The following is a 23208-nucleotide window of genomic DNA, read 5'->3' as shown; positions in this document are numbered from 1 at the left end:
ATTTTCTCCGTCCCCGCAGGAACTGAATTTCCCCGGCCCATCCCTGTGAGTTTTGTCACTGTCCCTGCGCCATTCCTGTAAGCTCTGCCTTAACCACACAAGCCTCAAACGCTTATGATTTTAAAGTGTTTGAGGCTTGTGCAGATGAGGACGGAGTTTAGGCATTGGTGGAATGAGGCATTATGACATCACAATCTGAGCTCTAGAATGTTACTACTTATGATTTGAAAGGGTTTGAAGCTTGTGCAGATGAGGACGGAGCCAAGGCATTGGTGGAATGAGGCATTATGACATCACAATCTGAGCTCTAGAATGTTACTACTTATGATTTGAAAGGGTTTGAGGCTTGTGCAGATGAGGACGGAGCCAAGGCATTGGTGGAATGAGGCATTATGACATCACAATCTGAGCTCTAGAATGTTACTACTTATGATTTGAAAGGGTTTGAGGCTTGTGCAGATGAGGACGGAGCCAAGGCATTGGTGGAATGAGGCATTATGACATCACAATCTGAGCTCTAGAATGTTACTACTTATGATTTGAAAGGGTTTGAGGCTTGTGCAGATGAGGGCGGAGCCAAGGCATTGGTGGAATGAGGCATTATGACATCACAATCTGCGCTCTAGAATGTTGCTACTTATGATTTTAAAGGGTTTGAGGCTTGTGCAGATGAGGACAGAGCTTAGGCACTAGTGAAATGAGGCATTATGACATCACAATCTGAGCTTTAAAATGTTGCTACTTATGATTTTAAAGTGTTTGAGGCTTGTGCAGATGAGGGCAGAGCTTAGGCATTGGTGGAATGAGGCATTATTACATCACAATCTGAGCTCTAGAATGCTGCTACTTAGGATTTTAAAGTGTTTGAGGCTTGTGCAGATGAGGACGGAGCGTAGGCATTGGTGGAATGAGGCATTATGACATCACAATCTGAGCTTTAAAATGTTGCTACTTATGATTTTAAAGTGTTTGAGGCTTGTACAGATGAGGACGGAGCTTAGGCATTGGTGAAATGAGGCATTATGACATCACAATCTGAGCTTTAGAATGTTGCTACTTAGGATTTTAAAGTGTTTGAGGCTTGTGCAGATGAGGGCAGAGCTTAGGCATTGGTGGAATGAGGCATTATGACATCACAATCTGAGCTCTAGAATGTTGCTACTTAGGATTTTAAAGTGTTTGAGGCTTGTGCAGATGAGGACGGAGCGTAGGCATTGGTGGAATGAGGCATTATGACATCACAATCTGAGCTTTAGAATGTTGCTACTTATGATTTTAAAGTGTTTGAGGCTTGTGCAGATGAGGACGGAGCTTAGGCATTGGTGGAATGAGGCATTATGACATCACAATCTGAGCTTTAGAATGTTGCTACTTAGGATTTTAAAGTGTTTGAGGCTTGTGCAGATGAGGGCAGAGCTTAGACATTGGTGGAATGAGGCATTATGACATCACAATCTGCGCTCTAGAATGTTGCTATTTATGATTTTAAAGGATTTGAGGCTTGTGCAGATGAGGACGGAGCTTGCACGAATGGGGCAGGGACAGGAAAAGAACTCTCTGGGATGGGACAGGATGGGAAAATGAGTTCCCGTGGGGAAAAATTTGTCCCCGTGTCATTCTCTAGATCCTACTCCTTATGCTCCCAGTAAACCTATTAAGGAACCTCTATAGGGTCTTACCATACAGTTTCTTTTATACCGCAGATTTCAACTGGGATTCAGTGCGGTTAACAATATGATTAGGATTTACAATAAGATGGATGACAATAGGATGTGGTGGATTCCTGACAAGAGTCTTACTGAGGGCATGCAGAAGCTTTGCTTAATGTTAGAAAGGCATGCTGCCGCCAGGCTCTAATCTGTTTTTCCAGTGCATGACCAGACTTCTGAAAAGAATCACTTTCTGCATTTAATTGTATTGATTTAACAATAATCTGTTTATATAATTTCCATTTAGTGAGCAGTATGTTAAATTGTCTGTGAGATTATTACAACCATATTGTATAGCACACTTGATCTAATAATGCAGCACATAATCTTCGGGTATCCAGATGTTTTCAGCTGCCACAACTTTTTGATTGTTTGAAAAACATACTATGTTCCACCAAGCTTGCTTTTCAAGGAGTGAACTATCCTTCCAGCCATTAAACATCCAATTCAAGATCAAAGCTAATGAAATAAATATCAGTTTCTTATTACAGACAAAAACAATGTCAGTAATTGCAATCGATTTCCAAATAATAATTTGAAGTGAAAGATCACATTGGAGATTTAATATATTCTCAAACCTTCTTCATAATCTGCATCTAAAATTTCCCTGTAATATTACAAGCGGTTAAGAGCTGAGACTATCTCTGATTTGGAGGAAGATTCTCAAAAGTTTAACGTAGTCATAAGAACATAAGCATTGCCTCTGCCAGGTCAGACCAGGGGTTCATCGCTCCCGCGGCGGCCCCCCAGGTCTATGACCTGTAAGTGATCCTTTACCTAAATCGTGTATTCCCTATTCATTTAGTGTCCTGTATAGTTAACCTCTATCTGTATCCTTCAATCCCCTTCACCTTCAGGAAGTCATCCAATCCCTTTTTGAAACCCAATAATGCACTCTGTCCTATCACCTCTTCTGGGAGCGCATTCCAGGTGTCCACCACCCTCTGAGTGAAGAAGAACTTCCTAGCATTCGTTTTGAATCTGTCTGCTTTCAGTTTTTCTGAATGCGGTCTTGTTTTTGTTGTCCCCGCTAGTCTGAAGAATCTGTCCCTCTCCACCTTCTCTATGCCTTTCATGATTTTATAAGTCTCTATCATGTCCCCTCTAAGTCTCTGCTTTTCCAGGGTAAAGAGCCCCAGCTTCTCCAGCCTTTCAGCATACGAAAGGTTTTCCATGCCCTTTATCATCCTAGTCGCTCTTCTCTGGACCCTCTCAAGTATCGCCATATCCTTCTTAAGGTACGGCAGTGTTTTTCAACCTTTTTTGGGCAAAGGCACACTTGTTTCATGAAAAAAATCACGAGGCACACCACCATTAGAAAATGTTAAAAAATTTAACTCTGTGCCTATATTGACTATATATAAAGTAATTCTCTTGAATAGGAATCAAATAAACACAAAGAAAGTATTTTATAATTACTTTATTATGAAATATTAAGTAAACAGAATAGTGAAAAATTATAAAATACTTTATTCAGCACTCTTCTGATCGATCCCCGATGAGCCGGCGGATGACAGCTCCAGATGACAGCTCTGTAAAACTAAACAAGCCAGACCAGCACAGATCAATCCTACACCGTCAATCCTAACAGAAAACCATGTCTTTCAAACACACAGAACACAGAAAACACCTTCGCCTAGTATGGAATATGTCAACACAAACTAACCCCTCACCCTTTTACAAAACTGTAGTGTGGATTTTAGCCACAGTGGTAACAGCCCTGACACTCATAGAATTCTGAGCATCAGAGCTGCTACCACCACGGCTGGCGCTAAAACTCCACAGTTTTGTAAAAGGGGGGATAAAATAGAAATACACAGTTTCAACGCTGTAGCTCAGAGGTGCCCAAACTTTTTGAGCTTGTGAGCTACTTTAAAATGACCAAGTCAAAATGATCTACCAATAATAAAATTAAAAAACACAAAGCACACTATACGCTGAGAAAATGTTAATTATCATTCCTATTCTGGGTTTTTTTCAAAGAGGTCAAGGCAGATGACTCTATGCATTGTCACCTCAGTAACAACCATACAGAAATAGACAAATATACCCTCCATCCTTTTTATTAAACCACAATAGCAGTTTTTAGTGCAGGGAGCTGTGCTGAATGCCCAGCGCTGCTCTTGACGCTCATAGGCTCCCTGCGCTAAAAACCACTATTGCGGTTTAATAAAAGGTGACCATATTGTAAAATATAGACAGCAGATATAAATTCAGAACTGTGCATAGTAAGTGAAGGGAAGTTTTCATCTCTGGGAATTTACCCAGTTAACTATTAAGTTATTTGGGCAAATTCCTTTGAAAACTGTGGTAATACTGCCTCCACTTTGCTAAATTTAAAATAAAATCATTTTTCCTACCTTGTCTGGTGATTTCTGGTTGCACTTTCTTCTTCTGACTGTGCATCCAATCTTTCTTCCCTTCTATCAGCCTGTATGCTTTCTCTCCTCCACACCTCATTCCCTCCCCCAACTTTTTCTTCTTCTCTCCCTGACCTTTCTTTCTTTCCTTCTGTTTCCCTGCCTGCCCCCTTTCTTTCTTTCTCCCTGCCGTTCCCCAAGCCACTGCCACTGCCGCTGCCATCGGGGAACAGGACCCACCAATGGATAACAGGCCCCAAAGCCGACGCCGACGCATGCTCTCCCTGACGTCAATTCTGCAATCGGAGAGGAAGTTCCGCCCAGCCAGGCAGCGATTGGCTGGCCTGAACTTCCTCTCCGACTGCAGAATTGACGTCGGGGAGAAGAAGACTTATCGGCTCGATAGATTAGATCGCCAAGACAAAGTGAGTCCTGGGTGATCGACTCACTTTGCCTTGGCGAACTACTGGCGCCCCTGCCTTAGAACACTGCCTAGGACCCTGGGGGAGCCCGGGCCCCCTGTCAGCTCCGGGCCCCTGAATGCAGGACTGGTAGTACTGCCCTGATGGCGGCCCTGCGGCACACCAGGCAACATCTCGTGGCACACTAGTGTGCCACGGAACAGCGGTTGAAAAATACTGAGGTACGGCGACCAGTATTGGACGTAGTACTCCAGATGCGGGCGCACCATCGCTCGATACAGTGGTAGGATAACTTCCTTTGTTCTGGTAGTGATACATTTTTTGATAATGCCCAACATTCTGTTCGCCTTCTTTGCGGCCGCTGCACATTGCGCCGCCAGCTTCATTGTTTTGTCCACCAATACCCCCAAGTCTTTTTCTAGGTTGCCTTCCCCCAGTACCCTCCCTCCCATTGTATAGCTGTACATCGGGTTCCCTTTCCCTATATGCAAGACTTTACATTTCTCAACATTGAAGCTCATCTGCCATCTTTCTGCCCACTCGCTCAGTTTGTTCAGGTCTCTTCGCAGATCTTTGCATTCCTCAACAGTTCTGACCCTACTGGATAGTTTTGTGTCGTCTGCGAATTTTATAACTTCGCACTTCGTCCCTGTTTCCAGGTTATTTATGAATATATTGAACAGCAGCGGTCCCAACACTGACCCCTGTGGGACACCACTTGTGACCCCTTTCCAGTCAGAGTAGTGTCCCTTTACTCCTACCCTCTGTTTCCTGTCCACCAGCCAATTCCTGATCTATCTGTGCACGTTCCCTACCACCCCATGGCTCCACAGTTTTCTTAGGTGCTCATGAGATACCTTGTCAAAGGCTTTTTGGAAATCCAGATATACGATGTCTAAGAGGTCACCCTTGTCCAATTGTTCGCTTATCCCCTCAAAGAAATGAAGTAGGTTATTTTGGCATGATCTTCCTTTACAGAAACCATGCTGGCTTGTTCTCATCAGATTATTTCTTTCTAAATGCTCATTGATACTTTCCTTGATCAATGATTCGGCCATCTTTCCCGGAACTGAGGTTAAGCTCACCGGCCTGTAGTTCCCTGTGTCGCCTCTTGATCCTTTTTTGAAGATAGGTGTAACATTTGCTATCCTCCAGTCCTCCGGGATTACCCCTGTTCTCAAGGATAGGTTACAAATCTGCCGTAGTAACTCCGCTGTTTCGTTTCTGAGCTCTTTCAGTATTCTCGGGTGGATTCCGTCTGGGCCCGGAGATTTATCAGTTTTTAATCTATCTATCTGCTTGAGTATGTCTTCGAGGCTTACCTCCATGCATGATAATTTTCCCTCCTGATCTCCCTTGAAGATTTTTTCCGGTTCCGGCACGTTGGATGTGTCTTCTCTTGTAAAGACCGATGAGAAGAACATGTTTAGTTTGTCAGCCACCTCTTTTTCCTCCTTCACCACTCCCTTCCTGTCTCCCTCATCCAGAGGTCTCACCTCCTCCCTCACCGGCTGCTTTCCTTTCACATATCGGAAGAATGGTTTAAAATTTTGTGCTTCCTTGCCTAGTCTCTCTTCATATTTTTTCTTTGCTTTTCTGACCACTCGGTGACATTCTTTTTGTTACTTACTGTGCTCTTTCCAATTTTCTTCAGTTTTGTCCTTTTGCCACTTCCAAAATGATCTCTTCTTGTTTCCTATCACTTTCTTTACTTCATTGGTCATCCATGCCGGGTCTTTCGTTTGATTCTTTTTGCGTCCTTTCCTAAATCTGGGTATATACAGGTTTTGCTCCTCGTTTACCGTGTCTTTGAATAAGGACCAGACTTGCTCCACAGTCTGCGTTTTCTTGGAGCTGTTTTTGAGGTTTTTTCTCACCATTTGTCTCATGGCATCATAGTTCCCTTTCTTGAAGTTAAACGTTGTTGCATTGGTTCTCTTTCCCTTTGGTAATCCTACTTCCACTTTGAACTGGATCATGTTGTGGTCACTGTTGCCTAATGGTCCCACTACTTCCACTCCCTTTGCAGGTTCCTTCAGCCCGTTGAGGATTAGATCCAGAATTGCTGACCCTCTCGTTGGTTCCTTGACAAGTTGTTCCATAAAGCAGTCCCATACAGCCTCCAGGAACTCCATTTCCTTTGTACATTTTGAAATTCCAAGACTCCAGTCTATCTCGGGATAGTTGAAATCTCCCATAACTATGGTGTTAGTGTTCTTGCATTCCTGCCTCTACTCGGCTTCCATTTCTGTATCATTTGCTTCAGTTTGCCCAGGTGGACGGAAGTACAGTCCCATCTTTATCTCGGTTCCGTTTATTCCTGGTATTTTGACCCATAGTGATTCCAGTTGGTCATTGGTCGCTGCTGCATCCACACTGGTCGAGTGAATGGTGTCCTTAATGTATAGTGCGATTCCTCCTCCTTTCCGATGTGTCCTGTCTCTTCGGTAAAGCTTGTACCCTGGCAGTACAATGTCCCATTTATTTTCCTCGTTCCACCATGTTTCCGTGATCCCTATGATGTCTAGGCTCTCATTTTTGGCCATGACTTCTAATTCCGCCATTTTGTTTTTTAGGCTCCTTGCATTAGTGTACATGCAGTTCAAGTCCTGGTATTTTCTTTTCCTTGTTGTTTTCCCTTGCGTTTCATTTTTCTTTCTGTCCCCTTCCTGACCTGCCAACTCCTGATTTTTGTCTCTTTTATCTTCCCCTTGTAGTATGCTCCTCCTATCCTCCTCTCGCTTCGTCTGGCTCCCTTGGTTTTTTTTTTCTAGCTCCTGTTGTATGCCATTTGTGTCTTCCCAGCATTTTTCCCACTCAGTATCTTCTCGGGATACTGTCTTCCAAACCGTCGACATCAGGTCGACTGTCAGCTTTCCCCTTCTACTTAGTTTAAAGCTTGCTCTATTGCTTTTTTTATGTTATTTGCTAATTGTCTAGTTCCTGCTGTGCTCAGGTGTAGTCCATCTTTCTTGAAGAGCTTGTTCTTGCCCCAGAATGTTGTCCAGTTCCTCATGAAGAGAAATCCCTCTTCCTCACACCATCTCCTCATCCACGCAGTTTAGCGGCGGATTATCAAAATGGATTATCTCCGTCTTTAGCGAGGTTTCTAGCAGTCTCCGACATTGACATGCAAATGGGCTCTTCAACATTGAAATGAGCCCTCCGGTGGATTCTTAAAAAATGCCGAGCCATTTTTTAAAAGCGTTGTCAGCTTTTGGCACCTAAAAAAAGTGACTGGTCCAGGGGAACTGGTCAGTGTCAGAGACTGCTAGAAAACCCTTCTGTGTTGTGATGCAGTGGGAGAGATGCCCATTCTCTCCGCTGCATCACAACAACCCTGCCCTAACATCCTGGCATCTCTCCCACTGCCGGGGAGTGTTGGGGGGGATTGCTTGGCAGCAAGAGGGAGTGGGCATCTCTTCCACTGTGGGGGGAGGGGTGTTGCTTGGCAGCAGGAGGGAGTGGGCATCCCTCCTTCCGATGTTTGATTTGTTTTTGGGGTTTGGTTTTTTTAATGCGTTTATGCTGCGCATATGCTGATTGCTTTCACATGCAAATTTAGTGAACCTTCGATACTCTCCACCAACCTCATTTACATGCACATTTTTGTGGAGAATGACTCACTTTTTTTAAAATCGCTACAATTGCAGCTACAGCAGAGGCCCCTTGGCTTTTAAAGTGAAGTTTTGAAAATCTAGCCCTAAGTATGAATTTTGTATCAGCAATTACGCAAACAATTGCTGTCATAGAGCTCTAGTATAAATTCACGTTTGCACACCTAATTTTCGACACGGGCCCTATGCTAGTTCAATGACTGGTGTAAATGCCCATGTGTAATTATAGGCGGGTAGACCATAAATGCTAGTATTCAATAACCTGTAGCGTATAAGTGCTGGGCACACTTAAGACCCGCCCATGGCCCGGCCAGGTACACGCCTCCTTCCAGCTGCTCACTTTGGATTTTGTGCACACAGGTTACAGAATACTGACCTAAGGCTAGATTCACTGGCCTTCTTTGTGTGCCCAATCCAAGGCCTATCCGTGCAGGCCCGACAAATTTACAACACAAAAAAATTAAAATGAGGGCGATCAGAGGGACGCCCCCCTCCGACCGCACGGATCACTAGTGTGCGATCTCAACATCTTTTCTCACATCAGGCAGCATTATGGGGTAAAGATCTAGAGCAATTGCTTACGCCTACTGCTTATGGGGAATTTAGGGAACGCTTAAAAACGTATCTGTTCCTGAAATATCTAGGCAGCTGACCCGTACAATTCTTTCTCCACAATAACTGATCCCTAGAGCTGTTAATCACTAGCTTTTAACCCTATTAAGTCCACTCAATTTGTACCATCTTTTAAATCATTGTAAACCGCAGAGAACTTCGCAGTCCTGAGGTATATAAGCTGTTATTATTATTATTATCTGTAGATGGTCTGCGCATGCGTCTAAGAGCCGTCTAGAGCTGCAACTTTTTTTTTTTTTCAACTTTTGCTAGCCCAGCGAGCCTTTGGTTTTAACCCGCTTTAAACCCGCAGCTTAAAACCACGGGCTCGCAGTGCGGGAAGGGCAGGAGAGTTGGGGTGGCAGGAGAGATTTGGGGCAGAGCACGAGATCGGGGCAGGCAGGAGAGTGGGGCTGAGACAGGGCAGAGAGCAGGGCGGCAGAGGGCAGGGCAGTCGGAAAGGACCTCAGCGACTGGTCCCCAGCAGTCGCTTATTTTGGATTGGCCAGCCCAGTCGGTGTTGCTTTTTTATTTTAGTGAATCGCTTCCTCCCCTCATTTGCATTCACGGATTGGGATCGGATCGGTACACAGGTTGGAGGGAAATCGGGTCGCAAAGGGCTCACAAACTGATCGGTACACGATCGGTTTGCTTAGTGAATCTATCCCATAGGGCAGTTACGTGTGGCATTGCTAATTAGTGCCAATTAAGCTATTATGTAATGTATGCCGCTGCCCTTGTTCTATAACTTGCACATGCAAATTTGCATGCTGAATATTCTAATACATTTGTTAGTCATATCAAAGATTGACTAATGTAATGCCCTGTACAAGGGATCTACTTTAAAAGAATTACGTAGACTGCAAATTCTCTAAAATACCGCAATAAAAATAATTACTAAAAAGAAAAAATTCGATCATGTAACTCCGTTTTTAAAAGAAAACGCTGGTCACCTTTAAACCACAGAATTACATATAAAATAGCATTGCTTACACATAAAATACTAATTAACAAAGCTCCTGCATTCTTAGAAAGATTTCTAATTCCTTATTTTCCCACAAAATCTTTAAGATCGGAAGAAAAATCTTTACTAGTAGTTCCTTTGCTGAAATTCGTTTACTCCAGGAGAGATGCAATTTTTTTTCTGTTACAGCCCCTCAGATTTGGAATTCGCTCCCGATCAATATAAGAGAAGAAAAATTACATAATAAGGTTAAAAGACTTCTAAAAAGCTGGCTTTTTAAGGACGCTTTTAATTGAATCTTTTAAATTCTATTATATTAGGATACTGTTCAGTCAACTAGCAGCGCTGGTAAGCGAAAATTAAGTGGGTAACCTTCCCCGACCTTTTGTTTTATTACCTATCCCCTTTTTTATTGGTTTATGAATTGTATTTAATTCTTAATTTTTTTTACTCCCTTTTTCACGTTTTGTTTTGTCAAAATAGTTTCAATTGCCCTGTTAACGTTTGTTTTTTAAACTTAACTCTTAACTAAATGTAAATCGCATTGGATTTGGATTTTGCGATCAAATCAAATATTTTAATAAACTTGAAACTTGAAACTATAAATGGTGCCTAAAGTTAAGTGTTAATTCCACGCTCACATTTCAGCGTGTTCCAACAGATGCAAGGCACCAAAATGGCAGATTGGCATGGGAATACACTTATATGTCCGGTAGGATAGGCCCTAAATGTATCCGAGCACAGTCGCAAAAGGGGCGTTCCCTTGGGAGGGACGTAGGTGGGATTGAAAAATTTCAAATGTGAGCCCAACTTGTGCACCAGGGTTTACACCTGGTTTCGGTAATGTAAGTCCTCACTCACAAAGTTGGACATGGAATTTGGCGACCAGTGGTGTTCTATAAAAAACGCTCATTCTTGGGCACACTTTGTAGAATAGCACTTTGTAGGGCGCCAATATTTGGGTGCTATGTACTGAATCCAGCCCTAGTCGCCATAAGTTAGACGCCAGTAACCGTCACCTAACTTAAGCGGCAAAGCCTTTTAAATGACACCTTTAAAATTGTTTAAAACCAAAAATGTAGGCGCTTTTATAGCGGCGCCTAAGAATGCCTAAGGTCAAAGTTGGCGTGGCTAATGCCAGAAATGACCTTAGGCACTGCTGTAAACGTGATTCACATCATACATAGGCACCAAAAATGTAGACCTTGAAAACCCTGGCCTACATTTTTGGCGCCTATGTTTAAGGTAGCTGCGATTCTACAAGTGGCGCTGTTGCATCTTTGATACGTGATCAGCGGCCGTCTTTTAGGTGGCTGCCGATACTGGTAATAGGGTTGCCAGATTTTCCAAACAGAAAATCTGGACCCCCCCCCCTAGATCTGCCCCATTCCACCCATCCCTGCCACTTCGGTCCTGCCCCAATCCCTCCCTAGTCCCCCCCTCACCGCCACTGCCTGCCCTTCTGCCCGACGGCGATTTGTTGGAAGCTTTTCAAAACCCAGACAAAGTGCCGGGTTTTGAAACGCCAACTGGACCCCTGGACATGTCCTCAAACGGAGTACATGTCCGGGGAAATCCTAGAGCAAACCCAACATCGACACTTAAGTAGGCAAGCCTTGATCAATATAATTCCCTCTCGTCATTTTCCATCTTCGTTCTCTTTCCTATACCGATTGTAGTTCCTCCTCTTGCTTTTCTCTTGTTTGAAGCGTGTCAGTGTTTCCTCCAATAAATTGTTTGTTCCCCCCATTTTTACTGTTCATCGCTTTGAAATGTCTAAAAAAGCGATTTTTATCAAATTTTAAATAAACTTGAAACTTAAACCCTAACTGGCACCATTTGTAGAATCTGGCCCTAAATGTAAGTGTATAGAAATGAGGGATACATGAGTAAAATGCCAGTATTTCCATGTATACTTTCTGCCTCACTTTAGAATTATCTCCAACATGCTAAAACAGAAAAAGAAAGGAAAAGAAAAAAAAAAGAATGATGTTTGTAGTTTCATTTGGACTGCCAGCAATCACTTTCAGGCACTGCCTCAGGAAGCTTGGGTTATATGGCCGACATCTTTGCCAAGACTAATAGGGTGGGGAGGACCACCTGCATTCAAAGGCCTAGATCTGACCACTTAAAAAAAGAAAAAAGAAAAAGTGAAATCACGAACAAAATAAATGTCCTGAGTTTAGAGAAACAGCAGCGACTTTCGCTTGGCAGACAGGTCTGTTTTGAACTCAGCTTGTTGAACTTTTAGCTGTCGAGTTTTAGAAGCCCAACCAAAGAGAATGTCAGCTGGAAGCCCTCATTACGGGGCCTACTTTTGGGATACCGGACCTTCTCTTTATTAGAACGAGCACTCTTCTATTTACAGAAACCCAACGTGGTCGTTAAGTGCTAAATCTTGACCCCCCCAATGACAGAGATGACATCAGTTCAAATTACAGAGTGGCATACTATGAGGAGCCTATGGGTTGGGTTATGGTAGCCGACATCCTGCTTGCACAGAGTGTGTGTTCGATCTATTCTGCACCTTACAAGCCCTGTTGCAGAAAAGCCTTGCTTTGCCCAGCTGAATGACATGCGTTTGGTGCTTTCTTTTCCTGCCGCAGAGATGGAGTAGACGATGCGGATAGCCAGGGAGATGGAAGCAGTCAACCTGACACCATCTCTATCGCATCCAGGACGTCACAGAACACGGTAGACAGCGACAAGGTAGGACCTGGTTTATGTTTAACTCTTTTCCCTGGGATTATGGTGGTGAGGATTTTGATGTGAAAGGACAAATCAGAAAGTACCCTTACTTTTCTCACGTACAACAGAGTACAGGGGAAAGGGACTGGGACTTGTATACTTCCTTTTTGAGGTCACACAGCCATACTCAGAGCAATTTACATGTATACAGGTACTTATTTTGTAGCTGGGGCAATGGTTAAATAACTTGCCCAAGGTCACAAGGAATAGCCCTGCATTGGTTGCCAATGGAGGCCGGGATAAAGTTTAGGTTTGGTTGTATCTGCTATAAAATTATGTTCGGATTGGCTCCTAAATATCTTCGATTTATTTTCTTTCACCAACAGTAAACATATTAGGTGTTCACATATGAGTTTCATTTTTCCATCTGTGAAAGGATGTAAACTTAAAAAGAATCATTAACGCCTCTTAGCCTATCAAGCAGCTTTAGGGGACAAGGATCTAGACCAGTACTCAAACTCATGGCCCGGGAGCCACATGTGGCCCGCCAGGTACTATTTTGAGGCCCTCGGTATGTTTATCCTAATCACAAAAGTAAAATAAAACAATTTCTTGATCATATGTCTCTTTAGCTATAAATGACAATATTATTATTAAGACTTAGCCAAAAGGAAAGATTTATAAACTAAAGAGTTTTACCTCATGCAAAATTGTCATTTCTTTAATAAGACGTTAACTACATAAAAACATAAGAACATAAGAATTGCCACTGCTGGGTCAGACCAGTGGTCCATTGTGCCCATCAGTCCGCTCACGCGGCGGCCCTCTGGTCAAAGACCAGTGCCCTAACTGAGACCAGCTCTACCTATTTTTCAGAGGCCCTCCAAGTACCTACAAATCCAAAAAGTGGACCTGCAAAGGTTTTGAGTTTGAGACCACTGATCTAGACATTCTGTTCATGACTCCCGGCACATACTGATTTTAAATTGTTTATTTTAGTTTGGTTTTAATGAATTTTTAAGTCAATTGCATTTTACTTATTGACTGTATAATTTTTCTCTATATGTGAACCGCCTAGAGCTATGTGGTGTGGCGGCATACAAAAATAAAATTATTATTATTACACTTAGAATTTTAAGAAACATCTAAAAAGTATTTGTTCATCAGATATATAGGTAATTAAATTACTCTATTCATTTGTTATAACTCTTTCTTTTGTAAACCGCACAGAGCTTTGTGGTCTTGTTGTTATGTTATGTCTCTACCACTAGGCCACTTCTGGTTTGAAAGTGATTAAACTAGAATTGACAAGTCTTATGCTGGATTCCAGTGTAGAGAATGAGTTTCTGTTCTGTAAAAGAGAGGTTTGAGTGAGTTCCAGGGCAAGGTAGGAGAATGGGATACATTTCTTCTGGAGACACAAAGATTTCTTGAGGTGTTTAATGGTGATAATATTAATGTGGTATGACTGAGTCTATAAATGAAGAAAATCCTTTGATTCAATAAGGACAGTGCTATGGTCAAAAGCATGGAGCAGCCTAGGAACTTTCCAGCCGGCTGTCAGGGGATCATTTCATTTACACCTGTATTTTTTTTTTAATATTTTATTAATTTTCCAAAAAACTTTACAGTGCAATATACATAATAGCAACCAGAGAATAAAGCACAGAACACACATTCAACTTATAAATATGCACCTTCAGTATCTTTAACCCACCCACCCTTCTATTAAATAATCAATAAACCAATAATACATATTTTTACTTTCAAAATCCTTATCTTATGTAATAATAAAGTATTCCATCCCTCCACCCACCTGCCCTGGATGTGAATAGAAGTACACCAAATTAAAAAAAAACCCAAATCACCTGTATTTTTAAAAGATTGCATTGGTTGGCCGATATTGTTTTTAAAACTTGTCCAACAAGGTGTTTATGACATTTTGCCAAATTATTTGGCAGAATGCCTAGCGCTATGTACTCCGCCAAGGATGCTGAGGTCACACGACAAAGGGGAATATTTTACGATATATGAGGACCAAAAATTCATGTTTCTCTACAGCTGGACCGTTTATATGTCTGGTACCTTACGGTTTTGTAGAAAACTATTGCAATTTAGAAAGTTGCTTAAGACTCATCTGTTTGCTCAGGCTTCTTAAAGCTAATATCATGCCCTTTTTTAGTTAATATTTTATTTTCTGAATGTCATCTTCCTCTGCGGTTTTTCGGATCTGTTCTGCTTTATTGTGAAGTAATGGCTGAGATGTAATCTAATCTAATCTAATCTAATCCTTAAATTTGTATACCGCATCATCTCCACGTTCGTAGAGCTCGACGCGGTTTACAGTAGGAGAAATAGGAAGGAACTACAACAGAGGGTTAGAGGTAGAAGTGTGAAGAAAATTTAGAGGACTTGGGATGCCAAGATATAAGAGTTTCCTTGATTCCTAAGTTGGAGGGAGACTTACATTTTTTGAGAAAAGCCAGGTTTTCAGATGTTTGCGGAAAACTTGGAGAGAGCTCAAGTTCCGAAGAGGGGAGGTAAGGTTGTCATCTTCCTCTGCGGTTTTTCGGATCTGTTCTGCTTTATTGTGAAGTAATGGCTGAGATGTAATCTATAGGTTAAGATGGTATAATCTTATGATTATTACTGATGTATGTGATTTTTTTAAGATGTTCAAACCTGAATTGTGTATGTGATACAGTGAGCCGCCTTGGACAAAGACGGATTAGAAATGCTTTAAATAAATAAAAAGAGAAGCGGAGGCAGAGTGAAGCATCCGTCTCATCTGAGATCCGGATGCAGAAGAGGTATGTGGGCTTCAGGTGTTTTGTAAAGGATGAGTGTGAGGTAGCTAGGGGGGGGGGGGTCTGTTTATGTTCCACTACAAATGCTGTGGCAGACGTGGCGGGACCGGAGTAACGGAAGCGTGACACAGCGGTAGACATGAAAACAGCGGTTTATTTTGAAACTGTTTTTTGCCCGGTTTCGCTTTACACATACGTCAGACAGTAGTTTACCGTGCTTTTCCACGCTGAAGCTGAGTTCTCTGCCGCTCTTGCAGAATTTCCTGGGTGGTGGTATGTTTCTTATAGCTGTAATTTTCATGAGTCTGGAGAAGGGAGAATATGGCCTCAATTAGGAAAAAAAAGGAATAAGTCTATCTGACCTCGGGACACCCTGGGAATCAAACTGCTGTTTCTTTGGTCGTGTGTTTATCAGCGTGCACCTGTGTCATCACTTTGCGCCCAATATTCAAAACGATTTAAGTAGGTAGAGGAGACTCCTTCCCGGTAAAATCACACTGAGTGGGATGGAAGGGGGTATTCAGCAGCATTTAACTGGAAAGTGTCACTGACTATCCTCTCTGATTACCACACTTCCTGGTTTGTGCCGGGGCATTCTGGGAATAAAATCTGGGCAGAGCCAGGAGTTATGCAGGCACCGCACTGTCCAGTGCCAGTGCCCACAAAGCTAATTTGGCAAGTAGGACTGCATATGAGAGGTGCCAAAAGGTTCTCAGCCCTGAAACTTACAAGTTATTCCACATATTCACCCCTAAGTTCAACACACTTGGCATATCGTGTCAGAAATTTCTGTAACCCTTCCCAAAAATACTCTGATGTCTGGTCACTGAAATACTGCTCCGCTGCTGCAATCACCTCCAAATCACTCGAAAACTATCACCCTTTAAAACTCTTTTTAAGGTTTGGAAACAGAAAATAGTCAGATGGAGCAAGATCTGGTGAGCAGGGTGGATGGTCTATGTACTGAAACCCCGGCTGCATCAAAACATCCATCGTTTTGCCAGCCTTGTGAGCAGGCGCATTGTCTTGCCAAAAAGAACTCCTTTCCGCAGCTTCCCTCTCCTTTTTTCTTTCAGTGCCTCCTTTAGTATTCTGCATTAACTGTTTGGCCTCTTGGAATATAGTCAGTCATTACAACACCTTCCTCATCCCAAAACACTGTGGCCATGACCTTTCCTGCTGACTTTTGGGTCTTGAATTTCCTTGGCCTTGGAGAACCTGAGTGCCACCATTGCATGGACTCTCGTTTTATCTCAGAATCATAGTGGTATAACCATGTTTCATCAACAGTAATAAGTCATTCCAAAAAGTTGGCACCAACTTGCTGAAAATGCTGCAAAATCAACTTGGAAGTGTCCACTCGATATCATTTCTTGTCAGCATTCAAACATTTGGGCACCCCACTTGGCGGTCTGCATACTCAGCTGCTCATGGATTATACACCGAACACATTCCCTGGATATCTGTAGTGTCTCAGCAATTGTTTAGCCAATATGACCAAGTCATGGACATGGTCAACAATTTCAGGAGTTGACTCCGTTTGAGGCCTCCCAGACCTTGCTGCATCTTCAATGTCAAAATCTCTACACTGAAAGTCTGTACACTACTTCTTCATTGCGGAGTATGATGGTCATTTGTCACTCAGTGTTTGCATCATATATTTCCTTTGGAGTTTTTTCTGCAGGAATAGTAACTTCATAACAGCTCGGAGTTCCACACTTGAAAATCCCACACTTTTCATAGGGATCCAAGATGGCCCCATGCATCTGATGCAGGGAAGGTCTTTTTAAAGTGCTTTCCTTTTTTGGGGGGGGGGTTTCTCTGTTTGGAGGAAAAACTTTTTCTTCACTATGCCAAAGCAACGCGGTAGGAGTGCCGCTGGAGCCTCACGGCGCCCCAAATCCGCTACGCTTAGCACACTGGATGATTTTATGAAGAGGCGATGTCGGAGGGATTCTATGTCAGATGATATCGGAGGGATGCCCGCAATAGACGCTGTCAGCGAGCGGAGCTACAGTGGACATCCATGGGCTTGATATCACGATAAGCCCCAACCTTAGAGCTTCTCTTCCTCAGTCTCTGAGTCTCAGTTCACTGAAGTGGGTGGGGATACACTGGATGTGGTTGTGAATCCTCTCCTGGAGGCTTTAGTGTCAATGCCGCTGGTTTTAGATTCTTCTCATTGTGAGGAAGGTCTAGTGAAGGACTACGCAGTTTTTCCAACTTCTGAGCAGGAGCAGAACTCCAATGGAGGCCTTCAGGAGGAGAGGCAGAATGGTGAGCAACTTAAAACTATGCAATTACAATCATGTTCCTTGCTTAAACCCTCAGAAGTGATTTTAGACTCATTATGGGATTTAGTGGCGAATTTAGGGAAATCTCTATGCCCTCAAAATCAATTTCTGGAGGGAAGAATAACTAAGCAAGGAAAAGAATAACTAAGCAAGGAAAAGTTAAAATAGGTTCTTCAAACTCAGATAAAATTGATAAAGACTTGAATGAGATATGTCAAATTCGGGAAACTATGATCAAAAATAATATGAACCTGAGGAGAAAAATATTCTCGGAATAATAATTTATGATTTTTGAATTTCCTGCAGGTGTTTGCAGTGACACCACGGGAAATGCTGAAAAGAAATTTTGTGGAGGTTTTGTTGGTATCAAAGGATTCAATTCCTCCTTTTACACAGGTCTATTATTTGCCGATTAGAAGTCAACAAAATCAACAAATTTCTAATCAAAATCAAAATGAAGAGCAGTTAGATATTTCAATTATCTTGGAGACCTCTGATAAAGAGGCAGCCAAATCTTCAACACTAGTGGCTTCAGTTGCAATTTTGCCAGACAAAATGTGGATTTTGAAAATGTTCTTCAAGAACAGACATAAGGAATTTTTAGGGTTTAAGATTCTAATAGTTCCTGATGCATCCCAAGATACACAAAAGTGAAGGCGTCAGTTCTTGCTCTTGAAATCTGAAGTCACTCTTATAGGAGAGACTTTTTATTTGAGATACCCATGTAAATGTATATTATCCATCTATGAAGTACGTGTTTTTTGAACCTTCTCATGTAACTGCTTTCCTATCCATGAAATGCCTCGAGGGAGAACGAAATATGAGCGCTTAAAAAAAGATTAGTGGTCTCCGGAACCAGGCATCATATAATTTGTTTCTTCTTTTTCTAGATTGTTCTATTAATACCTTTAAAATTCCGCTTTCATGTAATCTTGGATTCTAATTGTGGACTTGAGAATGATTTAGTCAATAATGTTCCTTTATGTATTTTTATTTTCCTGAATCTTTTGTGACTGTATCAATCTTTTCTGTACAAGATTTAAATGCTCGATAAATAATTGAAATTTGATAAATTGAAAAAAAAAAAAAAATTCCACACTTTTTATTGACGTGGTTCAATCAGTGATCTGAAACAATGTCAAAAACATAGCATTATGATTCTGCAAATTGGCACTTTGCAAAATAAAATAACACTTTTTTCAGCTACAGTGGCAAAATAAGGCTCAGAATGTAGGAAGTTGGTTGGGCAGAGAACCTTTGAGCCCCCCCCTTGTAATTAGCAGTCCTGAGTATATTTAGTTAGCTGTGCAGGTTAAACACTGTCAACCTGGCCAACAAAGCTTCTAGTTGCTGCCAAAGATCTGGATATTCCATGCCAGGGCCGGAATAGGGCTCAGCAGTGAATATCTGATCTAATTTAGCCACCAGCAGTCAAGGTTGAAATAAACACTCACTGCCACCAGCTGAATATTGACCCTTTGTGGTTCTTCGTTTAAAAAAATTCAAATTAAGAATCAGGACAACGTCGATTGCCAGCGATGGCTCAGTATCCCTTGCAAAGTACAAGTGCTGACTGTGTACATAGTACACGAGGCTTTCCTGCCACAGCTGCCAGACAAACCTGGGAGGCTTCTGTAGCAATGATGATCAATTCATCTTCCATTTCAAACCGAGTGGGCCTCCTGTGTACCTTCACTTGCTTTAAACCTTGGGCAGCTCTGGCTGCCTTTCAGAGTGTGCTTTATCTGAAGGTTACGTAATTGGATCCCCGCTCCTGGTGCTGGCCCATTTTGTCTCAGGAGATGATAACTTCCCAAAACTTGGAAAGTAGGAAACAAAACAGCGAAGGAAGACTCTGGTGCTCAACGTCTGTTATCTCATGGCTTTCTTCCTATCTCTCCCATGGCGGTTTTAGCATATGCTCTGGAGGATCCTCCTCCACTGCCATTCCGCTATCAATTGGAGTACCTCAGGGCTCTGTCCTGGGACCTCTTCTTTTTTCCATCTACACTTCTTCCCATGGTGCTGTAATCTCCTCCCACGACTTCAGTGCCATCTCTATGCTGATGGCTCACAAATTTACCTCTCTACACCCAAAATTTTTACGGGAATCCGGGCCTGAGTCTCAGCCTGCTTGGCCGACATTGCTACCTGGATGTCTCACCGCCATCTAAAATTAAACACGGTGTTGCCATTCAGCAAATTACATATAATTGGAAGGATTGGAGGAGATTAAATTACACCTTTTGGTGGAATTCTTTATGTCATATCTATAAAATGGAAAGATTTATTGCATTGCAAAGAGGATATTTCAAGAATTTTCAGGATGTGTGGAAACCATTGACAAGAAATTGTACGGAGTAACTGAAAATGTTTCCCTTAAATATATCAGTTCAAATGGATAGGGTGGGGATTATGGTATTGATGTGTATTTATATGATTATTGGTTATGTGGGAGGGAGGGGTGGGAGGGGGGAGGGATAAGAAGTTATGTAATAAACAAATGATAGAATGTAAGTGATATCTGTATTGTTAATGTGACTGAATATATACTTACACTTTATGTAATTTTGAAAATGAATAAAAAATTGGAAAAAAAAATAAAATTAAACACGGCCAAGTCTGAACTCTCTATCTTGCCTGCTAAACCTGCCTCTCCCCTTCCTCTGTTTATTTATTTAAAAACTTATTACTCCCAGCATCCAACAATTCTGTGTGGGGTACAATAAAAAATATACAATAATGATAAAACTGACAAGCAAACTCTAAAATTCATTAAAAAATACTCTCTCGCAAATAACTTACCCCTCCCCCCTTTACAAAGCTGCATTAAGTTTTTTTTTTATCACCATGGTAGTATTAGCTCTGATGCTCTTAGGAATTCTATGAGCTGCGGCAAGCGATTAAAAAAGCCTAACGTGGCGTCATAAACTGCAACACATTAGACGCTCTCTTCGTCTCAAAAGGCAACGTGTTCCATAATGACGCACCCTGCGCCATCATCTGTTCTCTGTTTTGGCGGATACTGCTCTCATCCTCCCTATCTCATCGGCTCGCAACCTCGGCGTCATCTTTGACCCGCCTCTTTCCTTCTCTTTTTATATACAGCAGACTGCCAAAACTTGTTGTGTTTTTCTATATGACATCGCTAAAATCTAGAATTTCCTTTCTGAGCATGATGCCAAGACCCTCATCCACGCTCTCATCACCTCTCGCCTGGATTACTGCAACTTGTTTCTCACAGGCCTTCCGCTTAGCCATCTCTCTCCCCTTCAATCTATTCAGAATTCTACGGCACGGTTCGTATTCAACCAGTGTCGTTACGCTCACGTCACCTCTCTCCTCAAGTCACTTCATTGGCTCCCTGTTCTGCTTCCGCAAAACCGTTCAAACTCCTCTTCCTGACCTACAAGTGTATTCTCTCCTCTCTTACCTCTCCCTATACTCCGCCTCGAGAACTCCATTCGTTGGGCAAGTCTCTCTTGCCTGTACCCTTCTCCTCTACTGCCAACTCCGGATTACGTCCCTTCTGCCTTGCTGCACCGTATGCCTGGAACAACCTGCTTGACTCGGTGCATCAGACTCCGTCTCTGGTGGTATTCAAATCCAGGTTGAAAACCCATTTTTTTCCGAAGCTACGTTTAAGTCCTAACCCTACCAGCTGGTAAAGCACCATATTTGTTTATCATTCTCTCTGTAGTCCTCTACCCTCTCCACGCCTTCATCCCTTTGTACGTACGTGAGCAGCCTATATTGATTCACCATTGTGTCCACTGTATCTGTCAAAATTAGATTGTAAGCTCTTTCAAGCAGGGACCGTCTCATGCGTGTTTAATGTACAGCAGTGCATGCATCTGATAGCACTATAGAAATACACAACCTCAACTACCATGATCCCGTCTCCCCAGCACTCCGCGCTGAACACTGGCTCCCAATTAGCCAGCGCTGTGCTTTCAAGGCCCTAGCAGTAGCCCACAAGAGAGTTTATGCCACCACCCCCTCCTACATAAAATCCAAGCTTCCCATCTACACCCCCACTCGCACCCTCCGCTCAAAATCGGAAATACGCCTATGCATTCCCCCTGGAAGGTCCCTCCTCTCAGAAACTGCCCGCAAACGATCCTACAGCCACTTCATCCCACATCTCTGGAATAAACTCCACCCCCAACTTAGGAAACAGAACTCTTTATTGACATTCCGTAAAATGGTAAAGACCCTCCTCTTCAACTAAAGATCTCCCTCAGTCTACATGACATCGCTAAAATCTAGAATTTCCTTTCTGAGCATGATGCCAAGACCCTCATCCACGATCTCATCACCTCTCGCCTGGATTACTGCAACTTGTTTCTCACAGGCCTTCCGCTTAGCCATCTCTCTCCCCTTCAATCTATTCAGAATTCTACGGCACGGTTCGTATTCAACCAGTGTCGTTACGCTCACGTCACCTCTCTCCTCAAGTCACTTCATTGGCTCCCTGTTCTGCTTCCGCAAAACCGTTCAAACTCCTCTTCCTGACCTACAAGTGTATTCTCTCCTCTCTTACCTCTCCCTATACTCCGCCTCGAGAACTCCATTCGTTGGGCAAGTCTCTCTTGCCTGTACCCTTCTCCTCTACTGCCAACTCCGGATTACGTCCCTTCTGCCTTGCTGCACCGTATGCCTGGAACAACCTGCTTGACTCGGTGCATCAGACTCCGTCTCTGGTGGTATTCAAGTCCAGGTTGAAAACCCATTTTTTTCCGAAGCTACGTTTAAGTCCTAACCCTACCAGCTGGTAAAGCACCATATTTGTTTATCATTCTCTCTGTAGTCCTCTACCCTCTCCACGCCTTCATCCCTTTGTATGTACGTGAGCAGCCTATATTGATTCACCATTGTGTCCACTGTATCTGTCAAAATTAGATTATAAGCTCTTTCAAGCAGGGACTGTCTCATGCGTGTTTAATGTACAGCAGTGCATGCATCTGATAGCACTATAGAAATACTATGTAATAGTCACAGTAAATTCTATAAGAAATCGCCTCCCCGTTGATAGCACTTTCCCCTGGTTTAGGCAAGATCACATGAGTTGGATCATTGCCTGGTCTGTGCTTTATATAAGAGGCTGCAGGATTCCTACTGCTTATTTGCTAGAAATACAGTGCAACAGAAGATTACAACTCACCCCAAACGGCCAGTTCTGATGAGACCCTTCCTGTAGCGTGAAAGCCCGTGGGACCCTGGAAAGGCTGGTCACATCAATTGCGGTATAATAGATGTTAACACCCTAACTGCTTCTCTGATATCTGCAAATCACAAGATAGCTCTCGTGTGCCATGTGATGCTGCCCCAGGCTGGACTCCCTTTCTGCTTGTGCAACAGGCTCCTAGTGCTGAGCAGAGGGTTTGGCAGCACCTGTGGAGGTCAGAGGTGTCCCTGAGGCTTGACTTTTGATGCCAGCTGGATGCTAATTGCCAGGCACTGCACCACTGTACGGACCCGGCTGAAGACTCATTAAGCAAGAAGCGAGGACGCGGCTCTAAGCCCTGCATGCCAGTCGATCTGGATCAAAGCTGCCGAGCACGTCGGGATGTTAAAATGGTTCGGTGGGAAGCAGGGGAAACAAAGCAAGGCAGTAAGTAGTGAACCGGCACCCGCCTGTTCTTGACATCAAGCTGGTACGTCTGAGAGAGGCAGGAGCTTTAATGTCGGAATGAAGGGTCTCCCAAGAGAGACGGAGCGCTCTTTCACTCTGC

At 42.9% G+C, this 23208-nt stretch overlaps 1 protein-coding gene across 5 annotated transcripts in view; it reads left to right on the top strand.

Moving 5' to 3' along the window:
• Window positions 1–23208, top strand: part of KALRN (kalirin RhoGEF kinase) — a 1310049-nt gene that overhangs the window by 900768 nt on the left and 386073 nt on the right. For all 5 annotated transcript variants that reach the window (XM_033944399.1, XM_033944394.1, XM_033944393.1 and 2 more), the window contains one exon: window positions 12291–12393. In XM_033944399.1, coding sequence (XP_033800290.1) covers window positions 12291–12393 — 103 coding nt within the window. The remainder of the gene's footprint in view (window positions 1–12290; window positions 12394–23208) is intronic.

Source organism: Geotrypetes seraphini, chromosome 5, assembly GCF_902459505.1.
Source record: "Geotrypetes seraphini chromosome 5, aGeoSer1.1, whole genome shotgun sequence".
Lineage (NCBI taxonomy): Eukaryota > Metazoa > Chordata > Amphibia > Gymnophiona > Dermophiidae > Geotrypetes > Geotrypetes seraphini.
Note: the sequence above shows the minus strand (reverse complement) of the source record. Positions and strands in the feature narration are given on the sequence as shown.